At 39.8% G+C, this 25849-nt stretch overlaps 2 protein-coding genes across 3 annotated transcripts in view; both read right to left on the bottom strand.

The window, feature by feature from the left end:
* Positions 1-8954, bottom strand: part of LOC130917254 (TNF receptor-associated factor 4-like) — an 82624-nt gene extending 73670 nt beyond the window's left edge. Inside the window, exon 1 of the mRNA XM_057838472.1 lies at positions 8495-8954. Coding sequence (XP_057694455.1) covers positions 8495-8637 — 143 coding nt within the window. The 5' untranslated portion in view covers positions 8638-8954. The remainder of the gene's footprint in view (positions 1-8494) is intronic.
* Positions 8955-9769: 815 nt separating this feature from the next.
* The window catches only part of LOC130917253 (serine/threonine-protein kinase Nek8), a 35691-nt gene continuing 19611 nt past the window's right edge, over positions 9770-25849 (bottom strand). For both annotated transcript variants that reach the window (XM_057838471.1, XM_057838470.1), the window contains exons 14-15: positions 23163-23321; positions 9770-19571 (exon numbers count right to left, since the gene is read on the bottom strand). In XM_057838471.1, coding sequence (XP_057694454.1) covers positions 19543-19571; positions 23163-23321 — 188 coding nt within the window. In that variant the 3' untranslated portion in view covers positions 9770-19542. The remainder of the gene's footprint in view (positions 19572-23162; positions 23322-25849) is intronic.

The following is a 25849-nucleotide window of genomic DNA, read 5'->3' as shown; positions in this document are numbered from 1 at the left end:
GAATGACTGTGAATGGTCTGGTTTTGAATGAATGAACGCTCCCAGTCTTAATGGATTGGGCGTCGAGCACAGTCAATGGCAGCCTTTTTTTTTGGACTCACACAGAACATATCTGTGTGCAACTCGACCACCCGTTCCGGAACTACATAGTCCAGCCTCCCTCTGGGCTGCGGAAGCGAACCCCGGCGCAGCTTTAGGACACCTGCAGGGAGGGCATCTGAACGACTTTGTTGACATCTCTGAATGTCCGTCTGTCCATCCGTCATTGAGCGCATAGAACAGAGAGTTACTGAGGCTGGAAATGCCTGCAGCTGCCGAGAAAACACTGATGTACATTTAGCCTTATTTAACCTCGAACCTAAACTTGAAACCCTAGTTTTAATACCTATTTTTAATGATGCCATGAATCCTGAATACATCTAAACACAGTCGTTACAGTTATTTACTTCACAGGCATCATTAGCGAATAGAGAATATAAACATCAGCCTCTGGGATTGTGTGCAGCTTGGCAATAAAAAAGCTTTTCTTCTCTCCTTAACTAATTCATAAATCATAAATAAGTCATTTAGAAGCCTTAATAGCGCCATTTATGCAACTTAGGGACTAATCAGAGGAAGTAACACTAAGCTGTGGATGGATAAAAATAAAGTAGCTGATTGGTCAGTAAAATGCCTCCGATTAGCCTACTTTGGAGTCGGAACCCAATCAGCAGTTTTGCTTAGCCTAAATTGTATTGTTTGTTCTGTGAAGATGTGTTTTATTCAAGAGAAGAAAACACACCGATGCAGCAAAAGGTAGACCATACAACTAAGCAAAGTACCAAGTCACAGGCAAAGGATTAAAATGACAATTGAGGTGTACGGAGTGTTGGAAGAATGATGAACGCGGCGGTAATGCCATGCGACAGAATTCTTGACTTAAACTGGACCGGCAAGCCCTGACTCGGCTCGTGAGCGAGGAAAGGACGGCGCTTGCACGACGGATGCGGGCCGTTGGCCAACTTGGCTCGGCTCGCCGAGTGAATGGAGCTGCGTTCTCCTGCCACACACAGCTAATTAAATAGGTGACAATCATTAGGGGTTTTTATTTGGATGTAGGGCTGTCACGATTAATTGACTATAAAAATGGATTGGATGCCTATCATCGTTAATGGCAGCTGATGAGTTAATTTATGAAATAATATTAAAGCTTTTCGAACAGTGGGAAGGTTGTAGATGGCTTTCCTTATTTTGAGTGTTGTAAGTAGGCCTGTCGCGATAACAAATTTTAGTGTGCGATAATTATTCTCATAAATTATTGCGATATGCGATATTATTGTTCCCCCCTCAATTTTTTTAAAACCAATTTACAATAACACAGAGAGAATACAGTATATATTAATAGATCAAGTACACCCATTTAAACGCGATAAATATTTACTCTTAAATTCAAAAATACTTTTTAAGAAATCTCAACTAAAAACAATAGACCATGCCTCTTAAGTAAAAAACAACAATATTGATACCGCACAGAAACACAAAATAAATAAAATGTGTTTAAAAAAAAAAAAAATGCTCTTAATAACTTAAGCATAACTTAAACTTTTCCCGCCATAGCTTCTGCAGTGGTGTTCCATAGGGATGCAACGATACAGTTAAGTCACGGTTCGGTACGATTTTTGATACGGGGGACACGATTTTCGATCCGATTCAATACATTTAATGCTCTGTAAAAAAAAATAACAATTTTTTGTTTCGTTTTTTGTTTTGTTTTGTTTTTTTGCTAACGAGCAAAAATTAAATTGCCATCGTATAAACATGCATTTTAGTGCATAACATTTATGTGCTTACTCCTTACTGATCTGAAGAAATTTTGTATAAAAGTGCTGAGAACAATCTTTACTGTTTGTAAAGAGAGGCAGGGCACACTGTTGACTGCTACAGCTCTCTTAGCTGCTAGGTTTACTACATGAGCATGACATCCTATTTGTGGTCCGAATCCATCTGTGTCACGTACTGAATTAACAATATTTGCAACATTATCTATAGTCACTGGTATGGATTGATTTGGCCTTCTTAAGTTCCATTCAGTCATGACAGTTTAGAATTCATCGATGTAGTATATGGATTACGTGTCCCATAATCACTCTGGGCTCACGTAGCCAATGGCATGGGACGTAGCACATCTAGTTTGCCATTTCATGATATTTAGTGTGTGGGCGCATTAAAAGATGTTAGCAAGCGCCGCTGAAGTCACGTCTGCTCATTACTACACAACACCAGCATATGACAATCGACTTTCATAAACAGGATGAGTTTGAAGCACAGTGCTCTTAATTTCATTCAGCTGTTCATTGTCAAAGCGAGGCTGTTTGTAGCAGCCAAGTCGGTAACAATGTTTTGCCGGACTTCGTTGTAAATATCCGGCGTTGTGCCGAAAAATAGCCGCCCCGCGTGAAATGTCACTCCTGACGGGAGCGCCCACACGTCAACGACACCGGCGCGCCGTAGATGGTCCACAGTCACTCCGGAGCATTGACGCTGCCGGTATACGTTGAACAATAGGATATAATGGGAACGATTGGCTCCGGCGCTAGTTTTTGCCAGACCTGGAATGAAGATGCATTTTGCGCAGCTGGTAACGAGGAATGCGAACATTTAACAGCACGTCTGCCGCATGCGCGCACGCACGTGCACGCGAGGCGATAAATCGCAGCGGAAAAATTACCGCCTTCATTTTAATTTATCGCGCGATAAATGTAATTATTGCATATTGCGACAGTCTTAGTTGTAATTAGTAATTTGCTGTTTTTATGTTAAGTCATTGTGAGGCCAAAGTAAAAACAGTTCATTCTAGCGTAAATAGTTCGTCGATCTGTTTCAAAAAATCGATTATTACATGCATCGCGATTTGACACGTGATGATTCGATTACGATTCATAAAGGTTCAAAAACGATGTTTTTCCCTAACTTTATGGCAGCCGCTCGTAGTAGAACGAAATTCAAGACACCTCTGCTGCCGGGCACCGTTAACCGGTGCGCGCACGTTATGGTGGATGCTACCGGTTACTGAGAGAGAGAGATTTACTCCTTTTTATAAGACTGGAAAATAAATTTGTGTATTAGACAGACAGGGACAGAAGCACGACCCGGTGGTCGCGCTTTTGTTCGGAAGTTGGTTTTTTTTGGAGCAAGAGTGGACGGGAGATAGTTCGTTGCTCCTTGTCATTTAGATGTCCAGCAGTAGTTTTATGCCATTTCAATTGAAAAATGTCCTGAGTGTGTTACTTAGACCCGTGTGCATCTAAAAGAGGTGAGTACTGTTTAGCCTTTATTGTTGTTGTTTTTGACATGTTAATAGTTAGCGCCGAGCGCTAAGCTAATTAGCTAATTTGCTAACGTGTATTTCATATGCAGAACGTGTAAAACCACAATTAAGTACAGCGGTAACACTACATACATGCGAAATAGTACAGAATTCTGTGAAAACAAAGTATATTGGTTAAAAGAAGTCTTATTTCTAAAGACACTTTGTTTCCAGAAAATGCGGAATTCATTCCACCAGCATAAATTTTATTGTATTGTTGAGAGAAATAAGTACTCCCTTTAAAATGGTTAATATTTTTGCACTTTCTTGTAAAAAATAAATAAAACGGTTAATGTTTTTGCACTTTCTTGTTAAAAATAAATTAAAAAGCAGCTTAAGGGCAGCTTTTTGTTGTATGGGCATGTTTCCATCGTACCTGTTGGATCATTAGGATATTTTAAATAAATAATGGACATAAATTTCTTTGACTACTGTATTAAGTAGTAATGCACGATGCATCAATAATCGTGACAATCGCGATAACCGCGATTATCGTCATCACCGCGATCATCGTTCATTAATCGGATTGTAGCACCCTGATTCGTAATCGAATCGAATCGTGGGGTGCCTAAAATGGCACACCCCTAGTCAATGGTAACCAATCGTTTAAAGCAGTGGTTCTCGAGCATTTTAATTCAAGTACCACCTGAAAATGTAGACAGACTACAGAACTTTTCATTTAAATTTAATTTTAGTGACAAAACAAGATGCACATGAATTACTTTCACAGGCCACACAAAATGAGGTTGCAGACCAGATCTGGCCCCCGGGCCTTGACTTTAACACCTGTCATCTAAATAATGGATTGGGGCAGCCTTATTCGGGTATGCAACAAGTAGGCATGTGCCGGTTACCGGTTTCAAGGTGTACCGTGGTATGAAAACGTCACGATTTCAAAACCACTCAAATTTTCCGTCATACCCTAATTACGGTATTAGCTATTTTTGAGGTCCCAAAAATGTAGCGAGAAATCCGTGGCTTGGAACAGCAGCGCTCACCACTCCCCTTCCAGTTGTTGCTCTGTACTGTGTCTGTCAGTGACACTACACTTGAGCCCCCCCCTAATCGAGCTATCGAGGTAACACTTGTCTTGGAGTTCAAAGTTGAATTTCCCTGACAATCATCATCCGTCACTTTACACAAAATTTAAGGTACGTAAATGCCGTCATTAACGTTTCCCACCAGCTACGATAGTTCGCTCAAGCTGGTTTAGTGTGTCTAGCGAAGGTAAAAGAAATACTATAATGTAAGTTTGGTAATGAGGCAGACGATGTGGCTAGTTACCATGCCAAGACGGCTAACTAATTTCCTCTCTACCATTAACCTACTTTTGTAAAGTCGTCCGCATTGTAAACATCTGCCAATTTGCAAATATGTTGTGAAAAAAAAAATCCTGTTCAATGGAAAACAGTATTTTGGGGGATTTTTTAATTCATATATCTCAAAATAACACATTTTAGAGCTATCATTGCAATACCTTGATACTGCGAAACCACTTTTTTTTTTTTGCTGTAGGTTCACAGGACTAGCAACAAGTGGAGTTTTTTCTACTTCTCGCGAAGTCACACATCACGCTAGGATGTCCAGTGATTGCAGGCAGACTAGGGCTAAATCCTATTTACACCTTAGCTGACCGCGACTCAGTACGCAGCCACTCATCTACCACATACATAGGTTGGTCATCTCTCTCCGTGGGAGTCCACAGCACAGCTCCCAGTTCTGCTTTTCAGCATGCATGAGCCCAGCTTCCTGACAGCTCATCATAAACTTGTCATTGTATTTTCGCTTGTCGGACATCCAATGGTTCACTGGCGTAATCGTTAACCGTGTTCCTCTTTCCAAGCGAGGTTCTACTCGCTCGTGAGTTTCCCCCCCTCAGGGTGATTTCAGGCTTCAAGGCCTGGTTAGAGTTACAGTCCAAGTAAGAGGCTTTTTTTCTTTTTTTAATGGTGATGAAAACAACAGCAAACCAGTTTGGCTGAACTTTATCGGCCCCTTGGGAGAGGCAGCGCACAAACAAAAACCACAACGTTCTTATGACCTATAAAACTTTGGTAAGAAATGAGTTTTGAAGATTTTTTTGTATTTTTAGAAGTTGGTGTCTGTCCAATAAACCGCGATGAGCTAAAAACAAGATGACTGTGGTCGATGTACGGGAGGGTTGAATGGCGTGCATGTAGATGAAAAGATTCAATGCGTTCGTGGATGGCCACAAAAAAAAAAATGGCAGTTTAAAGTCCTGAATTCTGTGTTAAAAAAGATTAATTATTTTTTTCTAAAGATATATGTTAAAATCAAAATATGTTGCCTCTACACCTCATGGTTGAATTTAAATACTTTTAAGCAAAGTAAATACAGTATCATGTGCTCATTTCTATATGAACAAAGACGTCTTTTTGCCAGGTTGAGCGACAGATTAGGAGGTGAAGGCTGGAGTTGGCTTGTCTGACCTCTGAGTGAAAGATCCCTCAGAGCTTTCCACCGATAGTCTCTGCATCTAATCCTAGACTGGAGGCAAGATTACCCCCACTGACCCCCCTTACTCCTTCAACTGGCCCAGTCTGACCTACCCATCCTCACACAACATACACTATCGGGCCTTCATGCCACCTCAGGGCAAAATTGCAGACATGAGGATCTAACAAAAGACAATCAATGTAAGATTGGGCTGGTCGGTTGAAGAGTTCAGTTGGTGGACATCTAAAATGCAAGCAAAACCTACATTACCAACAAAAACGGGACAGGAAGATTCACAACCATGTTCTAAATGTACTAAGACGGTATAGAGCAAAGAAGCAACACAAAGTAAATCAATTAAATGATGTGATCAGAATCTTTTTTTGTGAATTCTTCAAGCCCCCCCCCCAAAAAAAACTAAATTTTACATCATATACTTGTTTTCTCAGAGTGCACGCAGTAAATACTAGTACATACTAGTATACTAGTAGATATGACAATCAATTTCAATAATATATTATAAAAATTAGAGATGTCCCGATCGATCGGGTCCGATCACGTCATTTTCAAAGTATCAGAATCGGCAAAAAAATATCGGCCATGCCTTTTTTAAATATATATATATATTTTTAAATTAAATCGTTTTCTAATTGTGTTTAATGTTACAGACATAATATGGTACACTCATCTAGAGTCTTTAGTTTTGGCTTAAGGTAGGGTTATCAAATTTATCCCGATAACGGCGGTAATTAATTTTTTAAAAAATGTATCACAATAAAATATTTAACGCAATTTATGCATGCACTGCACGACCCACTCACGCATTGTCGCGCTCCATCTGTAAAGCGAACATAATTAACTTTTTATCTAAAATAGACCTAAATGGGCAAATTTTTTACTTAAATCTATCTTTAAAACAGTTTTAAAACTTTCAAATGTCGAAAGCAGACAGAAGGGAAATTATGGAATAACAGGAGCAATTTTACAACTTTAATGGTTGATTCACAATATTAAATTAATTGAATGTACCGTATTGGCCCGAATATAAGACGGCCCTGATTATTAGACGACCCCCTATTTTTCAAGACTCAAGTTTGAAAAAAAGACTTTTTCAACACCAAATTAAATTTTATACAGAAAATAATTACAGTACATCTGAAACAAATGATTATAACAATAAATTTGAGACAAAAAGCATGTTATTTCGCCTCATTCAAATCTTAATATCTGAACATTTAAATATATAAACTAAAGTGCAATCACATTCGTAAATAAATGGCTTCTGGTTTTTGAAATGTAAATAAACCAATCGATTGTGATAAAACAACAAAATTGCAATAACTGCATTAACCATCAAAGTGAGGTTTAACTGTAACTGTATTCTTGAAAAAAATCTGAATAAGGAAAAACATTGCAATAAAATAATGCAAACTGGTTAAATTTGAGACTAGCTGAGATCTGTCATGACAGAACATTACTCCTCAAGTTCAGCATTCGCTCCAATGATATCTGGCGCCATCTAGCGTCGTGAATGGGTCTAGACCCCGAATATAAGACGACCCTGACTTTTTCAGTCTTATTTCAATGCAAAAAAACAACGTCTTACATTCGGGCCAATACGGTAGTTAAAAGGTGATGACACAGAATGGGCACTTGAGTATTTTATCTACTATTTTGAACTGTTAACGTGATACTGAAATACTCGTTTATTTAAGCCTGGGAGGATTTTTGTACAATTTTTGTAACTAATGTACGAAACATTAAAAGCAGCTAATAGCTTGGGGGGGGGGGGGGTGTCATCAATAATCAATTTATAATTTATCATATTGAATCGTAGCCTCTGAATCGTAATCGTAAACGTTAGGTGCCCAAAGATTTCCACCTCTACCCAGCACTACTTACAGTGGGGAGAACAAGTATTTGATACACAGTCAAATGGAAAACCCATTGGCAGTGTATCAAATAGTTGTTCTCCCCACCGTAAGTAATCTTAAACTACAATGAATTCAATGCTACTTTATAGAAGGGGGTGGGCAATGACACTGTATCTTTAAGGTACCGTGACATTTTCTTTGAGTCAATACAGATCAAAATCTAGCATGGATTGTATGGGAACACAAAGGGTCAATCTTTCAACGGTACAAAAATAGAACATTCAAAGGCAACCACCTCTCATGTACTACAGTATTAGCTTTTTCTCTTTGAGTGCAACGCGACTTCAGCCAATTGTTAAATCTATGGTATGTGTTGCAGAAGGCAAATGTAAGTGCACAGACAAGTGTCAACAAAACCTGTGACACTGCACACACACATACAGATACAATCATATTTCCCCTCTGTTATGGTTTCTAACCCAAAGAATAAACAGCCAAAATTTCAAGCATTATAAGCAAATCACCACAATGTTTAGACAATACACAGCAAATCATGCACGTTTTGTGTGCATGTGAGTCCATACTAATGATGTGAAACTGCCGTGGGCCTTGAGCCCAATCGAATCTGTCACAGTGTTATCTCATGGCACTGGTGTCATTGTGCAGTGTAAACACAACACCGTGGAAAGGTGAGCAGGACACGCCTACACATCCCCTTTATTTATCCAAGCTCAACCGAAACTGCACCGTCTCCAGTATCAATGCAAAAACACACACACGAGCAGATTAAAAGATAGCCGGACAAACTGAGGTGTACCTTAGAAATTCTTGCAGACAGGTGTCACAGAAGCGATGGCCGCAGGTCGACACTTGGACGGGCTCCCGCATGGCCTTGCTGCACAGCGGACACTGGAAGCGCCTCTTGGGCTTCTCCAGGAACTTGTAGTCGAAGCCGGGCATGGTGGCTTCTATCGCGACGGCTCGGCTCGGCTCGACTCGGGCTTTCTCGGCCTGGCGCACGTCCCTGTCCTTGCGGTTCTTCTCTTGCGCTTCACGCCGATGAACGGCTCATATCACGTCCTGTCGAGGGATCGCTCTCCGGGGGGTCGTCTCGCCCCTGTGACATACAAAAACGGACGCGGAGCTTAAATATGTAGGGAAAGAAGCGGACTTTAGTGTCTGAAGGTTGAGGTTGCGGTAGAGTTAAGACTGAGGCGAGCACATAAACCCTCTGACTGTTTAGGTGCACCGAGGCCCGCCTCCTCCTCCAAGCAGGAGGAGTCAATAAGACGTTCACACATTTTTTTATCATTATTCCAAACTCCTCTATAAATTGGGACTTTTTTTCTCGAGCGATCTCTTCCACAAAGCTCCACTATCAACAAACCAATTAGCCGCGCTTAAGATGCCGATTTTATTCTTATTATGGCATGAAATAGGATAAAATACGAAAAGACTTCCAGAGCCTCGCGCAGAAGCCTTACAGCGCCATCTTGAGGCGGAAATGAAAACCACAGGAGAGGCAAAATGCGTGAAAATGTGTTTTTTGCTTTTGTTTAGTCCGTTAAACAGTGAAAATAAAAAAAAAATATTCACATTTATTTGTAGGTGGAGTATCACCAACACCAGTTTCCCACGATTCTGATAACACATATTTGATGAAACGCACACGGAGATAGGGTTTTCACCTGCTGTATTGCACTTGCATTACATCATCATTACATCATCATTACATCATTAGAGGAAACAATGATAATCGGGGATCACGCACAATCAAGAAATCTATTGAAACTTTAAGCATTTTAACATATCTAAACATTTAACAGGCATGAAAATGGGTCAGGGGTGAGAAGGGTGTGGAGGAAATATGTTCCGGAACACTATACAACTAGGGCTGTCCCAAACGACTAATTAACTAATCTCCCGATTAGTCAACCGACTATTTTCACAATTAGTCGACTAATCTTAAATTCTAATCAAACCCCCCCCCCCTTTTTTTTATTTTTTTATTTTTTAAAACCACTTTAGCAATGAATTTTTTTATGACACCTATTAATTCACAAAAACATTTTGGAACACTGAAATTCATCAAAAAATTTTTTTTTTATTGTCATCATCATCAGTATCATTGCGGTTACAAGCTTTGTGATATGATTAACCCGAAGAAAAAAGACAAGGGCTGACGGAAGAAGCATATGTCTATCGTAGAGGTGTGCAAAATTTCCGATTCTTAGATTATTCGCGATTCGGCCGTGGAAGATTCGAGAACGATTCACAAACATCCAAATTCCGATTATTGAAATATGCCAAGTAAAGCGGAAGTACAACACACTCAGCGCGCCGCGCGGTCAATGAGGAACGGAGCAAGAGTAGCTAAACATCATGCTTCTCATTACCCGGCCCCTCGGGTAATGCCAATGCTCAACTCATGGCTCTAGCTGAACTCATGCCACGAGATAAAACAAAACACAACAACATACCTGACTGCTGCCGAAAAGCTGCTACAAAGTACATCCACATAATGTTACGGTAGATATCATTTATATAGGACTAGATGCAATATAGATTCGGTAGCGTTAGCAGCACACCTACAAAAAACTAGATGCGGGCGTTGGTAATCGGCCGCCGTCTTAAAGCAGTACACTTCCCTGCAAGGCTGTTGTAGCAAACCTTCCAAGCAAAAATTAACTTTTTATCTAAAATACTCCTAAATCGGTAAAATATTGACTTGAATCTATCTTTAAAATAGTTTTAAAACTTTCACATGTCGAAAGTAGACAAAAGGGAAATTATGGAATAACGGGAGCAATTTTAACAACTTTAACGGTTGATTCACAACATTAAATTAATTGAATGTAGTTTAAAGCTGCTGATACAGAATGGGGACTGGAGTTTTTTATTTACTGTTATTTTTGTATATTTGTTTACTGCTATATGTTAACTTGATACTGAAATAGTAGTTTGGTTTAGCCTGAGAGTATTTTTGAACAATTTTGGAACTAATGTACAAAAAAAAAAAAAAAGGAGGGGGGTGCATCAATAATCGTTTTATAATCGAATCGGAGCCTCTGAATCGTAATCGTAATCGAATCGTTAGGTGCCCAAAGATTCCCAGCTCTGGTCTATCAAGTCCCGTCCCCTTCAACCAACCAAGGACACACAGTCAATACAGGGTAGCATTATACATTGTGATACATGAACAGCTTTTTGTTTATTTTGTCTTCACATGAATTTTCTTCCCAAAAGTCATTTACTGGACGTAGCACTTAGGTTAAGTTGTCGGTCAATTGTGAGTTCATCGATTAGTGTGATTGTCAGATGTGTGAATCCAGACGTGAAGATGTTGGCCGGACACGGGCGTTGATGTAGGTCTGATAGCAATAACTAGTGCAAAAGAATGGAATGCAACCAAGTGCGAAGGTTTGGTCCCAACAATGGTAGGGACAATAAAACAGCATAACCTGCATGTACACTTTTTGCTGGGGGCGGGACATCAATAAGACCAAACAGATTGGGTGAACGGGTGTCAGGGCTATATTTCTCACAAATATGAACCTAATAATTGATAGGCTAATGACCATATAGATTAAATAAAAATGAAAATTGGGGAGTAAGGGGTAAACCTTGGTTAACATTTCTCACAGCTCAATTAACGTTAATAGTACAAAACACAAACACACTTCTAAGCATCTTCCTACTCGAGTTTTGCAGGTTAGCAAATAATGTTATGCTATGACTCTGTTACATGTTATGACTCTGATGCATGTCGGACTTTCAGTTGGAAAATTAGTGGTGTGTTCCCCACCTCTACAACACTGACAAGGCTGCTGCTACTGGCCGAAAAGAACTTCTAATATCCCTCCTCTCTGAAGGGGATGGAGGAGGTGGCATGTTTTTGACATGTTGCATTTCTATCTGGGCTGTGAGTATGTGTGTGTGTGTGTGTGTGTGTGGGGGGGGGGGGGGTTGAAGACATCAGCCAATCGAATGTGTGTTAGAGAGAAAAAATTGGACTGGCACATTCAGCAAGTGAAAAGGAGTAAATGTAAGTCGGAACATAATGAAAATAATTTACTTAATAATGGTAGGGTCAATTCTATCCCTACAACATACAGTATGTAAAGACAATCGAAATTATCTATAAAACTGGAGTTATTATATAGTACAAATCAGGTTGCTTCAAAGTTGTTGTGGACAATTCGAGCATCCTGAAAATTTGGTAGTGTTATGTCCCTACCGTCCCTATGCAAACCTACGTACGCCCTTGATGTAAACAGATTCAGAACACTGACTTCACCTTTCCAGCATGAGTCAAAACAATTCATTAAAATTTTTTTTTTTTTTTAATTATTAATTAATATTATAGTATAGTACTATATATGAGTATTATAATCACTGCCAATCAGATTTTTCATAAAGGGTGTCATTTTAAAGCTATTCTTAGCGTGGAATCTGAATTCTTAAGTTCTTTTAAGTTATCTATATGACGAACATGACGTGCTTTTGTTTTGAAATGTTCACCGGAAGTACATTCGCTAAACCACTAACAATAAGCTTTATACTCCGCAAAAAAAAGCTCTTTTTGTCATTGCATGTGGTGTCAGTAATCAATTTTCATTTTTTTCGTTTGCAAATGCTGGTAACCAGTGATTTTTCATGTTTGAAGTGTCACCTTTTAACCCATGTTTAGGTTTTGGAGAAGACTCGCCAATGTTTTATGGCAGGCTAAAGTAGGTTGTCTTTTTTCCCTATTAGCCTCAAGGTAGCAATGCTAACGTTTCCAGTGTTTAATATAGATGTGTTTCCTTATTTTGTAAGTTTGGACTTTAATTCTACGGCGTGTTGATGACCAATGAACATCCGTAAAAGGAACTGGAGTTTCATATGCCAACACGCACGTGTACACGCACGCATAAATGTATGCACACACGCAACGATAAAACGCAGCTGTGATAATTACCACCCTCACTTTTATTTTCCATGCGATAAATGGATTCATTGCATATTGCGACAGACTGAGCAACTTCAAGAAAACATGTCGTTAGTTAATTAGATGGACTTACAATCTGTCAGCTTGTACCGGTAATTGTCTCCTGTCCTCTTCCGAAATTACAACTAGGTGTTCATTCACGGCCGACGTGCAGCCAAGCTTGGCAATGAAGAGACAGGACACAACAGTGTACCCTCCTTTGTTTCGTTGAAATAAGTCAATGTTTTGGCCACTCTGGTGCACTTTTTTGGCTTTGTGCTGCTTTCCCCGCTTGCATACCAAGCATCCGACATTAAAAACATGACCCCCCCAACACACACACACACAAATTTTCTCCTCGGATCTACACAATTCACGTAGGTCACCCTTTTTCATTCTATAACGGTGAATTCCGCCGAAAGGTGAGAGATTTTCATGCCTGATTTAAACACATAATGGGCACTGGGAGGAACGCTCGCAATAACAACAAGTTATCGTATTTAAAAATCAAAGCACAAAGACATTATATAGACAGACAGACATTTTTTCAAATTTTAGTAATGGATTTTCATGCTCATGTTCTCATTTCGGTTTGTCTCAGTCTTGACTTACGAAAATCCTGGTCTTGTTTGGTCTCTGTAAGTTCTGGTCTCTGGCTAATCTTGGTCTTGAACCGTGTGGTCATGAGGACTACACTACAATTTATGCTTCAGTACAGATTGTTTGGACAGACTGTGAGGCAAGCATTCATCATTATGTTTGTTGAAGACAATTTTTTTCACAGGAATGTATAAAATGCAGTTTGGGTTGTTTTGAGTCTTTTAGCAAAACAATGGCTCTCATGCATGCTTACATCAATTTCAATGTTAAAAGAGAACATGTGTGCTATAAATCCGAGGAACAGAAAAATCTTATTTACCTCACTGATCATGTGAGGTATTTCCGAATTTTCACATCTATTTTTGAAGCCAATTCGCAGTTGAGTTTTGACCAACGCTTGACACACATTTGCCCCCTCCCCTTACTATTCTGAAAGCGGAATTTCAGAATTTTTGACATTAACCTAAATCTTAGTTAATGGGGTTTCATTAGTTGATGGAGTTGATTTCAACAAATTCCGTGCAGTTTGTTAGTTATTGGCTAAGCCAGCGCAAGTCAATTGGGCAAACTTAGCATGCCAGTAAAAAAACAATACAGATCTACGAACACATCCAACATAGTCAAATAAATTCAAAATGCAGATCATTGTTCCAAAATACCCACGAGGCCAAAACAATGTCACATAAAAACTGCCGTAATTCATTTCATTCTGTAAGACTATTTTTTTTTAGATGCGTAATACGACCACAATGGAGAGGAGTGCTTCGGCCACTCGTTCTCACGCAGCATTCGAGGAAGGTGGGAACTCAAAGCGTTCCAAGCGAATGTAAATAGCAAAGATGGCTGATCGTGACACGCGTTTTTTTTTTTTTTTGGTCATCAAGACATTTTTTACCTCCAGCAAACCTGCCTTCTCGTAAGTGTTCAAATAGTGGAGGTGTTCTAATGATATATTTCCAGATCAAGGTTGAAAACTGACTTTCTACCTTCCTTGAATGCAGCATCAGTCTGCTGAGTTAACTGACGGACGGCAACATGGCGAATTGTGCATTAGGAGGCTGTATAAACAGACAGAAGAAATGGGCAAAGAGAATTTGTGGAAACTTTCCTATCAATAATGAGGAACAATATAAACTGGTTACTTGCTGCTAGCTACGACATTAAAAAAATCAGCGGTGAAAAAAAAAAAAATAAATGTGATATCACTCTGCCCTGCTCCTCTGCGGAGCTTCTGGATTACAAATGTTGCTGTTCATACTGCAATTATTGACATAGAGTGGTATGTTTTAGTAAGTTTATCATTAAAACATAGCAAACATTATTGATTGCATGGGTCATCGATGATTTTCATGTGTGTGTACAGTGGGGCAAATAAATATTAAGTCAACCACCAATTGTGCAAGTTCTCCTACTTGAAAAGATTTGCGAGGCCTGTAATTGTCACCATGGGTAAACCTCAACCATGAGAGACAGAATGTGGAAAAAAAAACAGAAAATCACATTGTTTCATTTTTAAATAATTTATTTCCAAATTAGAGTGGAAAATAAGTATTTGGTCACCTTCAAACAAGCAAGATTTCTGGCTGTCAAAGAGGTCTAACTTCTTCTAACGAGGTCTAACTAGGCTCCACTCATTACCTGTATTAATGGCACCTGTTTTAACTCATTATCGGTATAAAAGACACCTGTCCACAACCTCAGTCAGTCAAACTCCACTATGGCCAAGACTAAAGAGCTGTCCAATGACACCAGAAACAAAATTGTAGACCTGCACCGGGCTGGGAAGACGCTTGGTGTAAAGAAATCAACTGTGGGAGCAATTATTAGAAAATGGAAGACATACAAGACCACTGATAATCTCCCTCGATTTGGGGCTCCATGCAAGATCTCACCCCGTGGTGTCAAAATGATAACAAGAACGGTGAGCAAAAATCCCAGAACCACTCGGGAGGACCTAGTGAATGACCTACAGAGAGCTGGGACCACAGTAACAAAGGCTACTATCAGTAACACAATGCGCCGCCGGGGACTCAAATCCTGCACTGCCAGACGTGTCCCCCTGCTGAAGCCAGTACACGTATAGACCCGTCTGCGGCTCGCTAGACAGCATTTGAATGATCCAGAAGGTCAGATGAAACCAAAATAGAACTTTTTGGTAGAAACACAGGTTCTCGTGTTTGGAGGAGAAAGAATACTGAATTGCATCCGAAGAACACCATACCCAAAGTGAAGCATGGGGGTGGAAACATCATGAATGAATGGGGCCATGTATCGAGAGATTTTGAGTGAAAATCTCCTCCCATCAGCAAGGGCATTGAAGATGAGACGTGGCTGGGTCTTTCAGCATGACAATGATCCCAAACACACAGCCAGGGCAACAAAGGAGTGGCTTCGTAAGAAGCATTTCAAGGTCCTGGAGTGGCCTAGCCAGTCTCCAGACCCAACGACAGCCCCAAAACATCACTGCTCTAGAAGAGATCTGCATGGAGGAATGGGCCAAAATACCAGCGACAGTGTGTGAAAAGCTTGTGAAGAGTTACAGAAAACGTTTGGCCTCAGTTATTGCCAACAAAGGTTACGTAAGAAAGTATTTAGATGAACTTTTGGTATTGCCCAAATACTTATTTTCCATCATGATTTGCCAATAAATTCTTTAAAACTCAAAACAATGTGATTTTCTGTTTTTTTTTTCTTCCACATTCTGTCTCTCCTGGTTGAGGTTTACCCATGTTGACAATTACAAGCCTCTATAATATTTTCAAGTGGGAGAACTTGCACAATTAGTGGTTGACTAAATACTTATTTGCCCCACTGTATGTTGTTTATTATTGGCATGCTAAGTCGGTCCAATTGACTCGCGCTAACTCAGCCACTCAGGAAACCGACAAATAACTAACAAACTACACGGAATTTGTTGAAATCCACTCCACCGACTAATTAAACCCTCGCTAATTTGAAGATTAAGCCTGATGTAAAAAATTCTGAACCTTCCCCTTTAATTGGACGATTCAAAGTCTGTTTTTCAAAGTTAAATTAGTTCTACTTGTACTTAAGTAAAGAGTACTTCCATCTCTCACTTAGCCTGACTAATCCAATAAAGCACAATGTGAGCAGTGTGTCCGAGGATCAGCGTGCATCAGCGCGGGTCATTTGACAGATGAGTAGCTTAAACACTCCACTGTTCTTTCTGGTGATGTGCATTGTAAATATCTTCATTCACTAGGAAGGCGTAAGCAGGGGGGATGGATGCTGGCCTGGAACCGGTTTACACTCTTATGGGCCTATTGCTCGTCACGCACGTGACGCAGGACAATGCTTGAATAGCGGCGTCACAGCGGGACGGCGGGCTAATGGCTAGCATGTGGAAGGCCTGGGGTGTCCAAATTACCACAGGCGGCGAATGACAATGTTTAAAAGTGCCATTGACGGCAGAAAATGTCCAATTTCTTAGAACTGGGAAAGTTGGCAGCGATCATTCGCCAATGCGTTGAAGGGACAGACAACATCAAGCATTATTAAATGAAAAAAAAAAAGCATATTTATTTCATATTACACGTGGTATTTTATGCTCCTAAATAGGAGTGGGAACCTCTTGGTACTTCACGATACGATACGATTTGCAATACAAAGTTTACGATAACAATGATCTGACTATATGGCGATACAGCGATTATCGATACATTGGTCAGGAAATCATTCAGGGATATTCTACAAACTAATAAAAAGAAAAACATGCTTTTGCTGTGAAATGGAATAAGTTTATCACTAGTAGACGTCCAATCCGTTTGAAGTGGGAGGGATGGCAGGGAATGAACGAATGTTAAATGATCAGCTCATCAGCAAGCTCTGCAGGAGCCTGATAACGATGATGATTATTTGATTCAGGTGTGTTAAAGGAGGGAGACATGGAAAACAAGCTGGATAGTGGCACTCGAGGACTAGGGTTGCTGACCCCTGCCCTAAAATGTACAGCAAGTGACCTGTAAATGCCCTAAAAATCAGAGAATGACTGTGAATGCTCTGGTTTCGAATGAACGAACGTTCCTAGTCTAAATGGATTGGGCGTCAAGCACCATCAATGCAGCCTTAGTGTTAACTGAGACACTATTATGGTGGAAAATTTTGGTAGCAACTTGTTTGTTCCTTTTTATTTTTTTATAAAACGATATCTCGATTCTTGGCAGGAGCATATCGATAACCTTTTGGGATACAAAGTATCACGATATATCACCATTTCGATATTTTCTCACACCCCTACTCCTGAATGAAATAGACCGATTGGATGTGTGTGGAAGCGATCGATATATTCATTCAATTTTTTAAATCCCGCGTTACGAAAATGATGACTTTCGGCCACGGTCTTAGATTGAGGAAGAAGGCGAATGTGACGTCAGTGGACTACCCATCCTCACAATACAGCCATTAATATCGTATGCAGAAGGACTGCGGATTCAGCTGATTTTGCGGATTAATTCGTTTATTTTTTGCGTCACGCCAACCCAATGTGCTGCAAACTTTTGTTGCAACACCAGGGAGAGTGGTGTGAAGCTTTATGGATTAATGGGCAAAACAAGTATGACAATGGAGCAACCGCATGAAGGATGAGTGAGTAAGTGATGTGTTTTATGTTATGTCAAATACTGGGATCATGGCAAACGTTTTAATTAGGAGGTGGCTTGCATTTTGTGGGTGACAATGCTCCCTGTCCACCAATAAAGCCACTCGGTCGACGACCGGCGGCTTGTCACACACCATGTTCGCTGGGCGATAAAGGCGTGCTTCGGCCTGGGCTCGGAGAGCCCCTCGCTTTCGTCCCTGGTTCTGGAATGTGTCCATTTTCATGTTGCACATGTGTGTTTATGATGTAACATTTTTAGCACCCTTGGATAACATTGAGAGTTCAACTGAATGTAAAAGAGGTCTTATTCCCCATCACAAAAGCTTTGGGAGAAAAATATTATAAGGTTGCATAATTTGGGTTAGGGCTAGCCAAAACTTGCCGGGGCTGGACGATCGCTGAATCAAACCTGCCGCCGTGTGTGACATGAGTTGGAGTAGTTTTGTGCGATTTTTCATTTTTGAAAGGCGAGAAAAAGACTTAGAAAAGACGCTAGGTTCGGGTCAGCATGTCACTTAGCCTAGCTGTCATGCCTCCTGTTTTGTTTATGCTCTTTCCTCCGTCTCCCAAGCCGGGGCAGGGAAATGATAAAAGGCAGACTAACTACTGTGGCATAAAATACTGTTCTGGAGGTTCAAGAAGCCGGCGGTTTTGACCATTATGCAGTAATTTTGCCCTGTCGTACTGAATAATCCATTTATAATATTTCATATTCCATTTAGCACAAGACTTATTTGTCATGACTAGACCATTTATTTAGCAATTGGTGAAAAATACTTCGATAAAAAGAATATCCTGTAAAAATATTGGAGTAGAGACTGAAACAATCATGACATTTTGCATATCTCTGTCTGTTTTAATTCACATAATAATGCTATTTAAAACTTTTTTATCCTGTCACAAGCACTTAAAGGACCTTGATTGCTCAAAGTACTTCAGTATGCAACTTTCACCTCTGATAACTGGGGGAATAATGTTTCAACAAAAAAAACACGAGTGCAGCGATTTTGTGACATTAGTTATAACCACGTACATACATACTGATGGAATCAAGCGAAATCACAAAAAAAAAAAAAAAAAAAAAAAAAGGTGGACAATCCCTGATACTCATATCCGATTGGCTAAACTAGCACCGTCTCTGCTCCCATGTTAGGCAGCCACTTAATAGAAATATTGGCTATTATTTACATTTTTATATTGACAATTACACATCATTATAATGAAATTCAAAACACGAATGATAAAGTTGTCGTCTGTCCCTTTAAACACGGCTTGAAAATGTTGATTTAAGTGTGACTTGCAGGCGATTATTTTGTTCCTTCTCACTTCCCTATAATGATGCCTACTGGCAGGAACATTGCATATGTAATTACATATAGCTATGTTTAAAAAGAGGTATAGGCGTTTTTCCGTAGCTTTTTTTCTTGCTCGGTGTGGATTCATATAAATGAGTTTGCACCATCAGGACCTTACCTTAGTTTTACATATTTGTATGATTTGTAGGTTCCCATCTTGGTTTCCACTGCACAAAGCAGACACACTCTCAGAGCTATTCATAATGTTCTTCTACACTCACCTCCTTGAGGTTTAATAATATTTTTTGTTCATGGTGTAAACTGTAAGAGTTTGGTGCCGAAGGGAATGTTCAGAGATAAATGTAGTTGGGCTCCTGACGAAGTCATCTCGGGACAGCTTCATCGAGCAAAGCTGAAACAAGCAAGGAACAATGGAAATTAAACGAGACAATAACGAGTTCTGTAAAGACTAAATGTAGTATTGTGTTTTTGTGTGTCATATTGACAATATCCTCCCATGTTGCAGGTCGACTGCATTTTTAAACAGCAGCAACAAGGATTACCAACATCATCTCTATTACTTATTAAATTGTGCTGCACTTTAATCTTCTCTAAATCGGCATCTATTTTTAATGTGAACTCTCGGAGGAAAATTTAATCCCACCTTTGCTGCTTTTCAGTTTCTGTTCGGTGTAGACTGTGAATGGATTTGTGGATTTACAGTATTTAATGTTGAATTGTTTTTTTTTTTTTTTTTTTTTTTTTTTAAAGACATAGTATAGCATATTTTATCTGTTTAGGTGTAAATGGTTATGATTACTTGCCCAAGGAGGTTTGTTTGTTTGTCTGTGTGTTTGTGTTCAAGATAACTCAAGAACGATCAAAAATGCAGGATATGTTCTTAATAGGGTTGTAACGAAAACCGAAACTTCTGTACCAAGTTGATACTAAGATTCTGAAAATGTGACTATACTGCCTTTTCTTCAATACCCGAAGTAACCGGTCATTTACACCGTCAACATTGTAAATGAACGGTTATATGGCAACCCACGGTCTGCTAAGGAGCGAGAACAACAATCAGTGCATGCAACATGGCAGTGGCACATGCATTAACATCGTCTTTAACTGCAGTGACAGCGGCTATATAAATACAGTAGTATGAAAAAGTAACTGAACCTTTTGGAATTTCTTACATTTCTGCATAAAATCCCCATCAAATGTGATCTGATCTTTGTCAAAATCACACAGATGAAAAAAGTGTCTGCTTTAACTAAAACCACCCAAACATTTATAGGTTTTCATATTTTAATGAGGCTGGCATGCAAACAATGACAGAGGGGTGAAAAATGAGTAAGTGAAGATTCTGCCTAAGGAGGCTTAAAAACCAATTGAAACTAATTTTTACCAAACAATTTTGGCGGCAATAACTTCAACTAGACGCTTCCTGTAGCTGCAGATCTGTGTGGCACATCGATCAGGACTAATCTTGGCCCATTCTTCTCTACAAAAGTGCTGTAAGTCAGTCAGATTCCTGGGATGTCTTCCATGAATTGCTGTCTTTAGGTCATGCTACAGCATCTCAATGGGGTTGAAGTCTGGACTTTGAATTGGCTACTCCAGGACGTGTATTTTGTTCTTCTGAAACCATTCTGAAGTTCACTTACTTCTGTGTTTTGGATCATTGTCTTTTTGAAGCATCCATCCTTTTTTTTTTAGCTTCAGCTGTCTTCCAGACGGCCTCAGGTTTTCCTAAAAAACATCCTGATAAACTTTTGAATTCATACTTCCATTAATGATTGCAAGTTGTCCAGGCCGTGAGGCAGCAAAACAGCCCCAAAACATGATGCTCCCTCCACCATGCTTCATTGTGGGGATGAGGTGTTGATGTTGGTGATCTGTTCCATTTTTCCTCCACACATGAAGTTGTGTGTTACTCCCAAACAATTCAACTTTGGTTTCATCAGTCCACAAAATATTTTGCCAAAACTTCTGTAGAGTGTCCAAGTGCCTTTTTGCGAACATTAAACGTGCAACAATGTTTTTTTTTTAGACAGCAGTGGCTTCCTCCGTGGAGTCCTCCCATGAACACCATTCTTGGCCATAGTTTTAAATATAGTTGAGGTGTGCACAGAGATATTGGACTGTGGCAGTGATTTCTGTAAGTCTTTAGCAGGCACAGGGTACTTTTTTACCTCTCTGAGTATTCTGCGCTGAACTCTTGGCATCATGTTTGGTGGACAGCTACTCCTTGGGAGAGAAGCAAGAGTGCCAAACTCTCTCCATTTGTAGACAACTTCACTGACTGTTGATTGATGAACATCCCGACTATTATAGATGGTTTTGTATCCTTTCTCAGCTTTATACAAATCAACAATCCTTGATTGCAGGTCGTCAGACATCTCTCTTGACCGAGCCATGATGTACATCAGACAATCCTTCTCATCAAGACAATTCTTACCAGGTGTGTGTTTTACAGTGGGCAGGGCAGGTTTAAACCACTCCTCAGTGATTGGGCACACACCTGACTTAAATTGTTTGGTAAAAATTGGTTTGAATTGCTTTTTAAGTCTCCTTAGGCAGAGGGTTCACTTACTTATTTTTCCCGTTTCTGTCATTGTTTGCATGCTATCCTAATTACCCGGGTCTTTCCTTTGGAAAGGCCAGGTACAGTATATGCTGTTCTGCAACTTTAGCCTATTTATTCTTCCTTTTTATTATTATTATTTTTCATCTTATTCTCCGCGTTTTTTCGTCCCGCCGCGCAGCCCGAACCGTTGCTCCGATCGGCACCGTTCCAGTATCGACATGTCTGGAATTTTCGTGTGACTGTGGCTTTTTGTCAAATGGCCCCGAAAAATTTTCAGTTCGCCCGTAAACGGCAATTTTCCAGGAAAAAAAAAAAGTTTCAAAATGTATCTAGTTAAAACATGAAAACCTATACATGTTGATCAGATCACAATTGATGGGGATTTTATGCAGAAATGTGAGAAATTCCAAAAAGTTCAGTTACTTTTTTGCACCACTCTATAAGTATAGAAAGATGAAGTAATGCTCACTTGCTTCTTTATTCTGGCAACTAAATAAATGGACAACATTAATAGGGGCTGCTGCGGCCACAACCCACGCTAGCTCTCAACTCCCGCTTAGGTCACTAGTTCGCTCACTTGTTTCCTCTTAAAGGAAACACGCATATTTAAGGACATAAAAATAGGCTATCATTCATTGTCGTTCATCATAAAACATTGTCAATAGGTTATCACAAAAATTGGTTTCACCACACTATGTCTGAAAATTGATGATTGGATTTTGTGTGTGCGTGCAGCTCTGTGCAGGCGTGTGTGTGTTAATGTAAAAACAGTATTTTTTTTTTAATACCTGAATGCTACATGACCGTGATGCACACTATTTTTATTTCGTTGATTAATACTCAAAGGCTACACTACGGTGCATGCACAGAATTTGTTTATTCTATTGTTTGAAACGTTAATGCACATTATTTTAATACTTTAAAGCTAAATGCAGATTGTTCCATATAAGCACAAAATATTGTTGTCTACTTCTAATAATGGAGTGTATGTTTAAGTATATGTTTATGACCCCCATGAAAACTAAAGTTGACTTTTTTTTCTTTGTATTTAATTTATTGCCTGCCATTGACATCAATAGATGTTGAGTTCATTTCAATTGGGGGCACTGGCTGTGAATGCGCATACTTCAGTGAGTGAATGTTTCGATGGCGCTGGACGTTTAATCTATGTTGATTGGAATGGCTAGCAGTGATCAATCTTTGCTAGCTTCAGTCAAAATTGAGTGGACGTCCATCGCCGTCATTGTTAGCCAATGAGGGTCCTATGAAGGGTTCAAGGGTGATGCATTCCAAAAATAACGCTGCCACCAAAATGCAAAATCCCTGAGGGATTGTTTAAAGTTCAAACTGTGCTCAAAGAGGGATTAGTAAAAGATTTTTTTCCTCTAGAAAAAGGGCTAATGGGCAAAATATTACGTTTCACTGCCAGCAGGCTGTTGCCATGACAACAAGCCACTGATGTCACGGTGAACGGGTGGCTCTCATCCAGCTGCACCGCCTTCGGTACCCCCGAGTCTTCCTCTTTTCTTCCCAAGCGTCCGCGGGCTCCCTTTCCCCACGTGTACACCTCGCCATCTGCCGAAAAGGCAGACGAGAGGAAAAAAGGTGGGCCGAACACAAAAATTTTGGTTTACACATTCTGAGGGTATTATACAGGTCGCTAGAAAGTAAATGTCGCGCCGTTGCTCGGTTTCTCCTGCAGGGACAATATAATGGCTCCATCTGCCAATAAAGGCATCCCTTGATGAAGAAAAGCTGGAGGCAAGCAGGTCAGCCACCAATGACTTTCACACCAGGGGAGCTAATCATTGGCACAATGTGACCACCGTTTGAACCCTCCCACACATACTTCCCAACCAACCACTTACAGGCAAACAAGAAAAGAACTGTCTAATTTAGATTATTGGAATTTTACATCGGTCTTACCCCCATCTTCCTTGAAATGGAAGGGGGGACAAACTCACCTAAATCAGGGTCCATAATGTAGTTACGGTTTCCTTCTGTGGGCCGTTATGTCTGCCAATGAGGGCTGCCGTGATTGGTCGACTAATCGGACGACCACCGATCAAATGAATTGACTATTTTTACAGAAAATTAATGGTTTTAAGATATTGTTGACCTAAAAATTGTCCAAAATACTGTTTTTGAACCTCTTAAAAGCACATTTTATTTTATTTTTATAAATAAATTTAATCATCAAACTAAAAAAGGGGATAAAACAGTATTCACTTTTTTAATTGCATTTTTTATTTCAATTTTTTTCAATGTCAACTAAATAAAGATCAAATTGAAAATGCATAACTTTCACCTATAAACGATCAAGATCCCTTTTTTGAACCTCTTAACTCATTCACTGCCAATGATTGTTTTAGTGCCAATGACAGTTATAGACACCCAATCCATTTGGGCAGGCAGCATTACGATTCAAAGATGAAATGCAAAATTAAATCAAAGTGCCTGTGACACGAAAAAGCATGCTTATTTCATAATACATGCGGTATTTTATGCTCCTGAATCAAATGGTCCACTTGGATGTGTGAAGAAGCGATCGATATATTTATTAAATTTTTTTAATCACGCGCGACGAAAATGACAGGCTTCGTTCTTGCATTGAGGAAGAGGGCACTGTGATGTGTATGGGAGAAGGAGTCCTCTTCACTGTCCAGCCGTACTGTTGTATGAGAAGGACTAAGGATTCAGCTGATTTTGCGGATCAATTCGTTTATTTTTTTGCGTCACGACAGCCAAACAGCTGCAGAAAAAAATCTTCTGTCAAATTTTCCACCCGATCAGAAATCGCAACTTTGTGTTAAAAATAGCAGCGAATACAGCGATTACAAAGTAAACACTGCAAACTTTCTTTAAACAAAGGACTACTAACGTTTGATCATGGATGGGCATGTAAAAAGCTCTCCTCATACACATATTGTCATGTTAGCTGCATAACAACTGCAGCCGCCCTCCTATGAGTTTCTTGCTGTTTGCGACTTCGCCGTGTAGTAAAGCATTATTTTGCCGTATTAGTGTTAACTATTTGGCAGTCCGGTTTGTCCGGCGGTCATTGCCCAGCTGCTTCCCCGCAAACGAGACCTCTGCCCTAAGCAGGGGAACGACGAGCTCTAAATTGTTTACCGCCGGGCGGGTTGCCGATCGGTGAAGACAATCGACAACCCAGTCGTCATGGGAAATGATCCGGGCTAGTTATGTGTGTTTTTCCGCTTCGAAGACTTTGAAACATCACTCGGTTGGGGTTAGCGTGTCGGCTAGCCGTCACGCCTCTTGGTTTGTTTATATTCTCCGAAGCCAGGGAAGGGAAAGGACATAAGCCCGACTTAGGCGACATAAAATATCGTTCGGGAGTTGAGACAGTAAAGGTGAAGTCGACAGTTTTGACCATTATGGAGTAATTTTGCCATGTCGTCCTGAATAAATGCATTTTTATTATTTCATATTCCATTTAGCACAAGACTGTTATTTGTCATGACCATGCCATTTATTTAGCTATTGGGGAAAAATACTATAAAGAAAAAAAGAATATCCTGTAAAAATATTGGAGAGAGACTGAAATATTGACATTTTGCGGCTCTCTTCGTCACGTTTTCCTCGTTCTGAATAATTACCCCTCAACGGGCTGAATAGTAAAACCGATGAGCCCATTCTCAAGCTGACGTCATCCACCTGTTGGGGACGCTACAGCCCTATAATGGTAGGCGTGGCTAACTGTCAGATTAAAAGACTAATTTCTCGTCATCTGCACTTTGCTAAATTGTTGTATATCATCAAATCGTCTCAAAATATGATTCTAAATCACCAAATAATGCTATTTAAGACTTTTTTTCTCCTGTTGTACGCACTTTAAATCAATAGCAAAACTACTGAACAGAATAATACATCAAAAAATTACCCGATTAATCAGAAAATTACTCAGCACATTAAACTATAATTAACTCATTCACTGCCAATGACCATGTTTCAGTGCTATTGATGCGATAGACGGGCAAATCCATCCATCCAGTAGGGGTTTTGGTTCGGATGTAGGGCTGACACAACTGTAAAAATGCATAGGTCGTCTGTTGCAGTAGATGGAAGCCAATAATATAATA

Source organism: Corythoichthys intestinalis, chromosome 6, assembly GCF_030265065.1.
Source record: "Corythoichthys intestinalis isolate RoL2023-P3 chromosome 6, ASM3026506v1, whole genome shotgun sequence".
Taxonomy (NCBI): domain Eukaryota; kingdom Metazoa; phylum Chordata; class Actinopteri; order Syngnathiformes; family Syngnathidae; genus Corythoichthys; species Corythoichthys intestinalis.
Note: the sequence above shows the minus strand (reverse complement) of the source record. Positions and strands in the feature narration are given on the sequence as shown.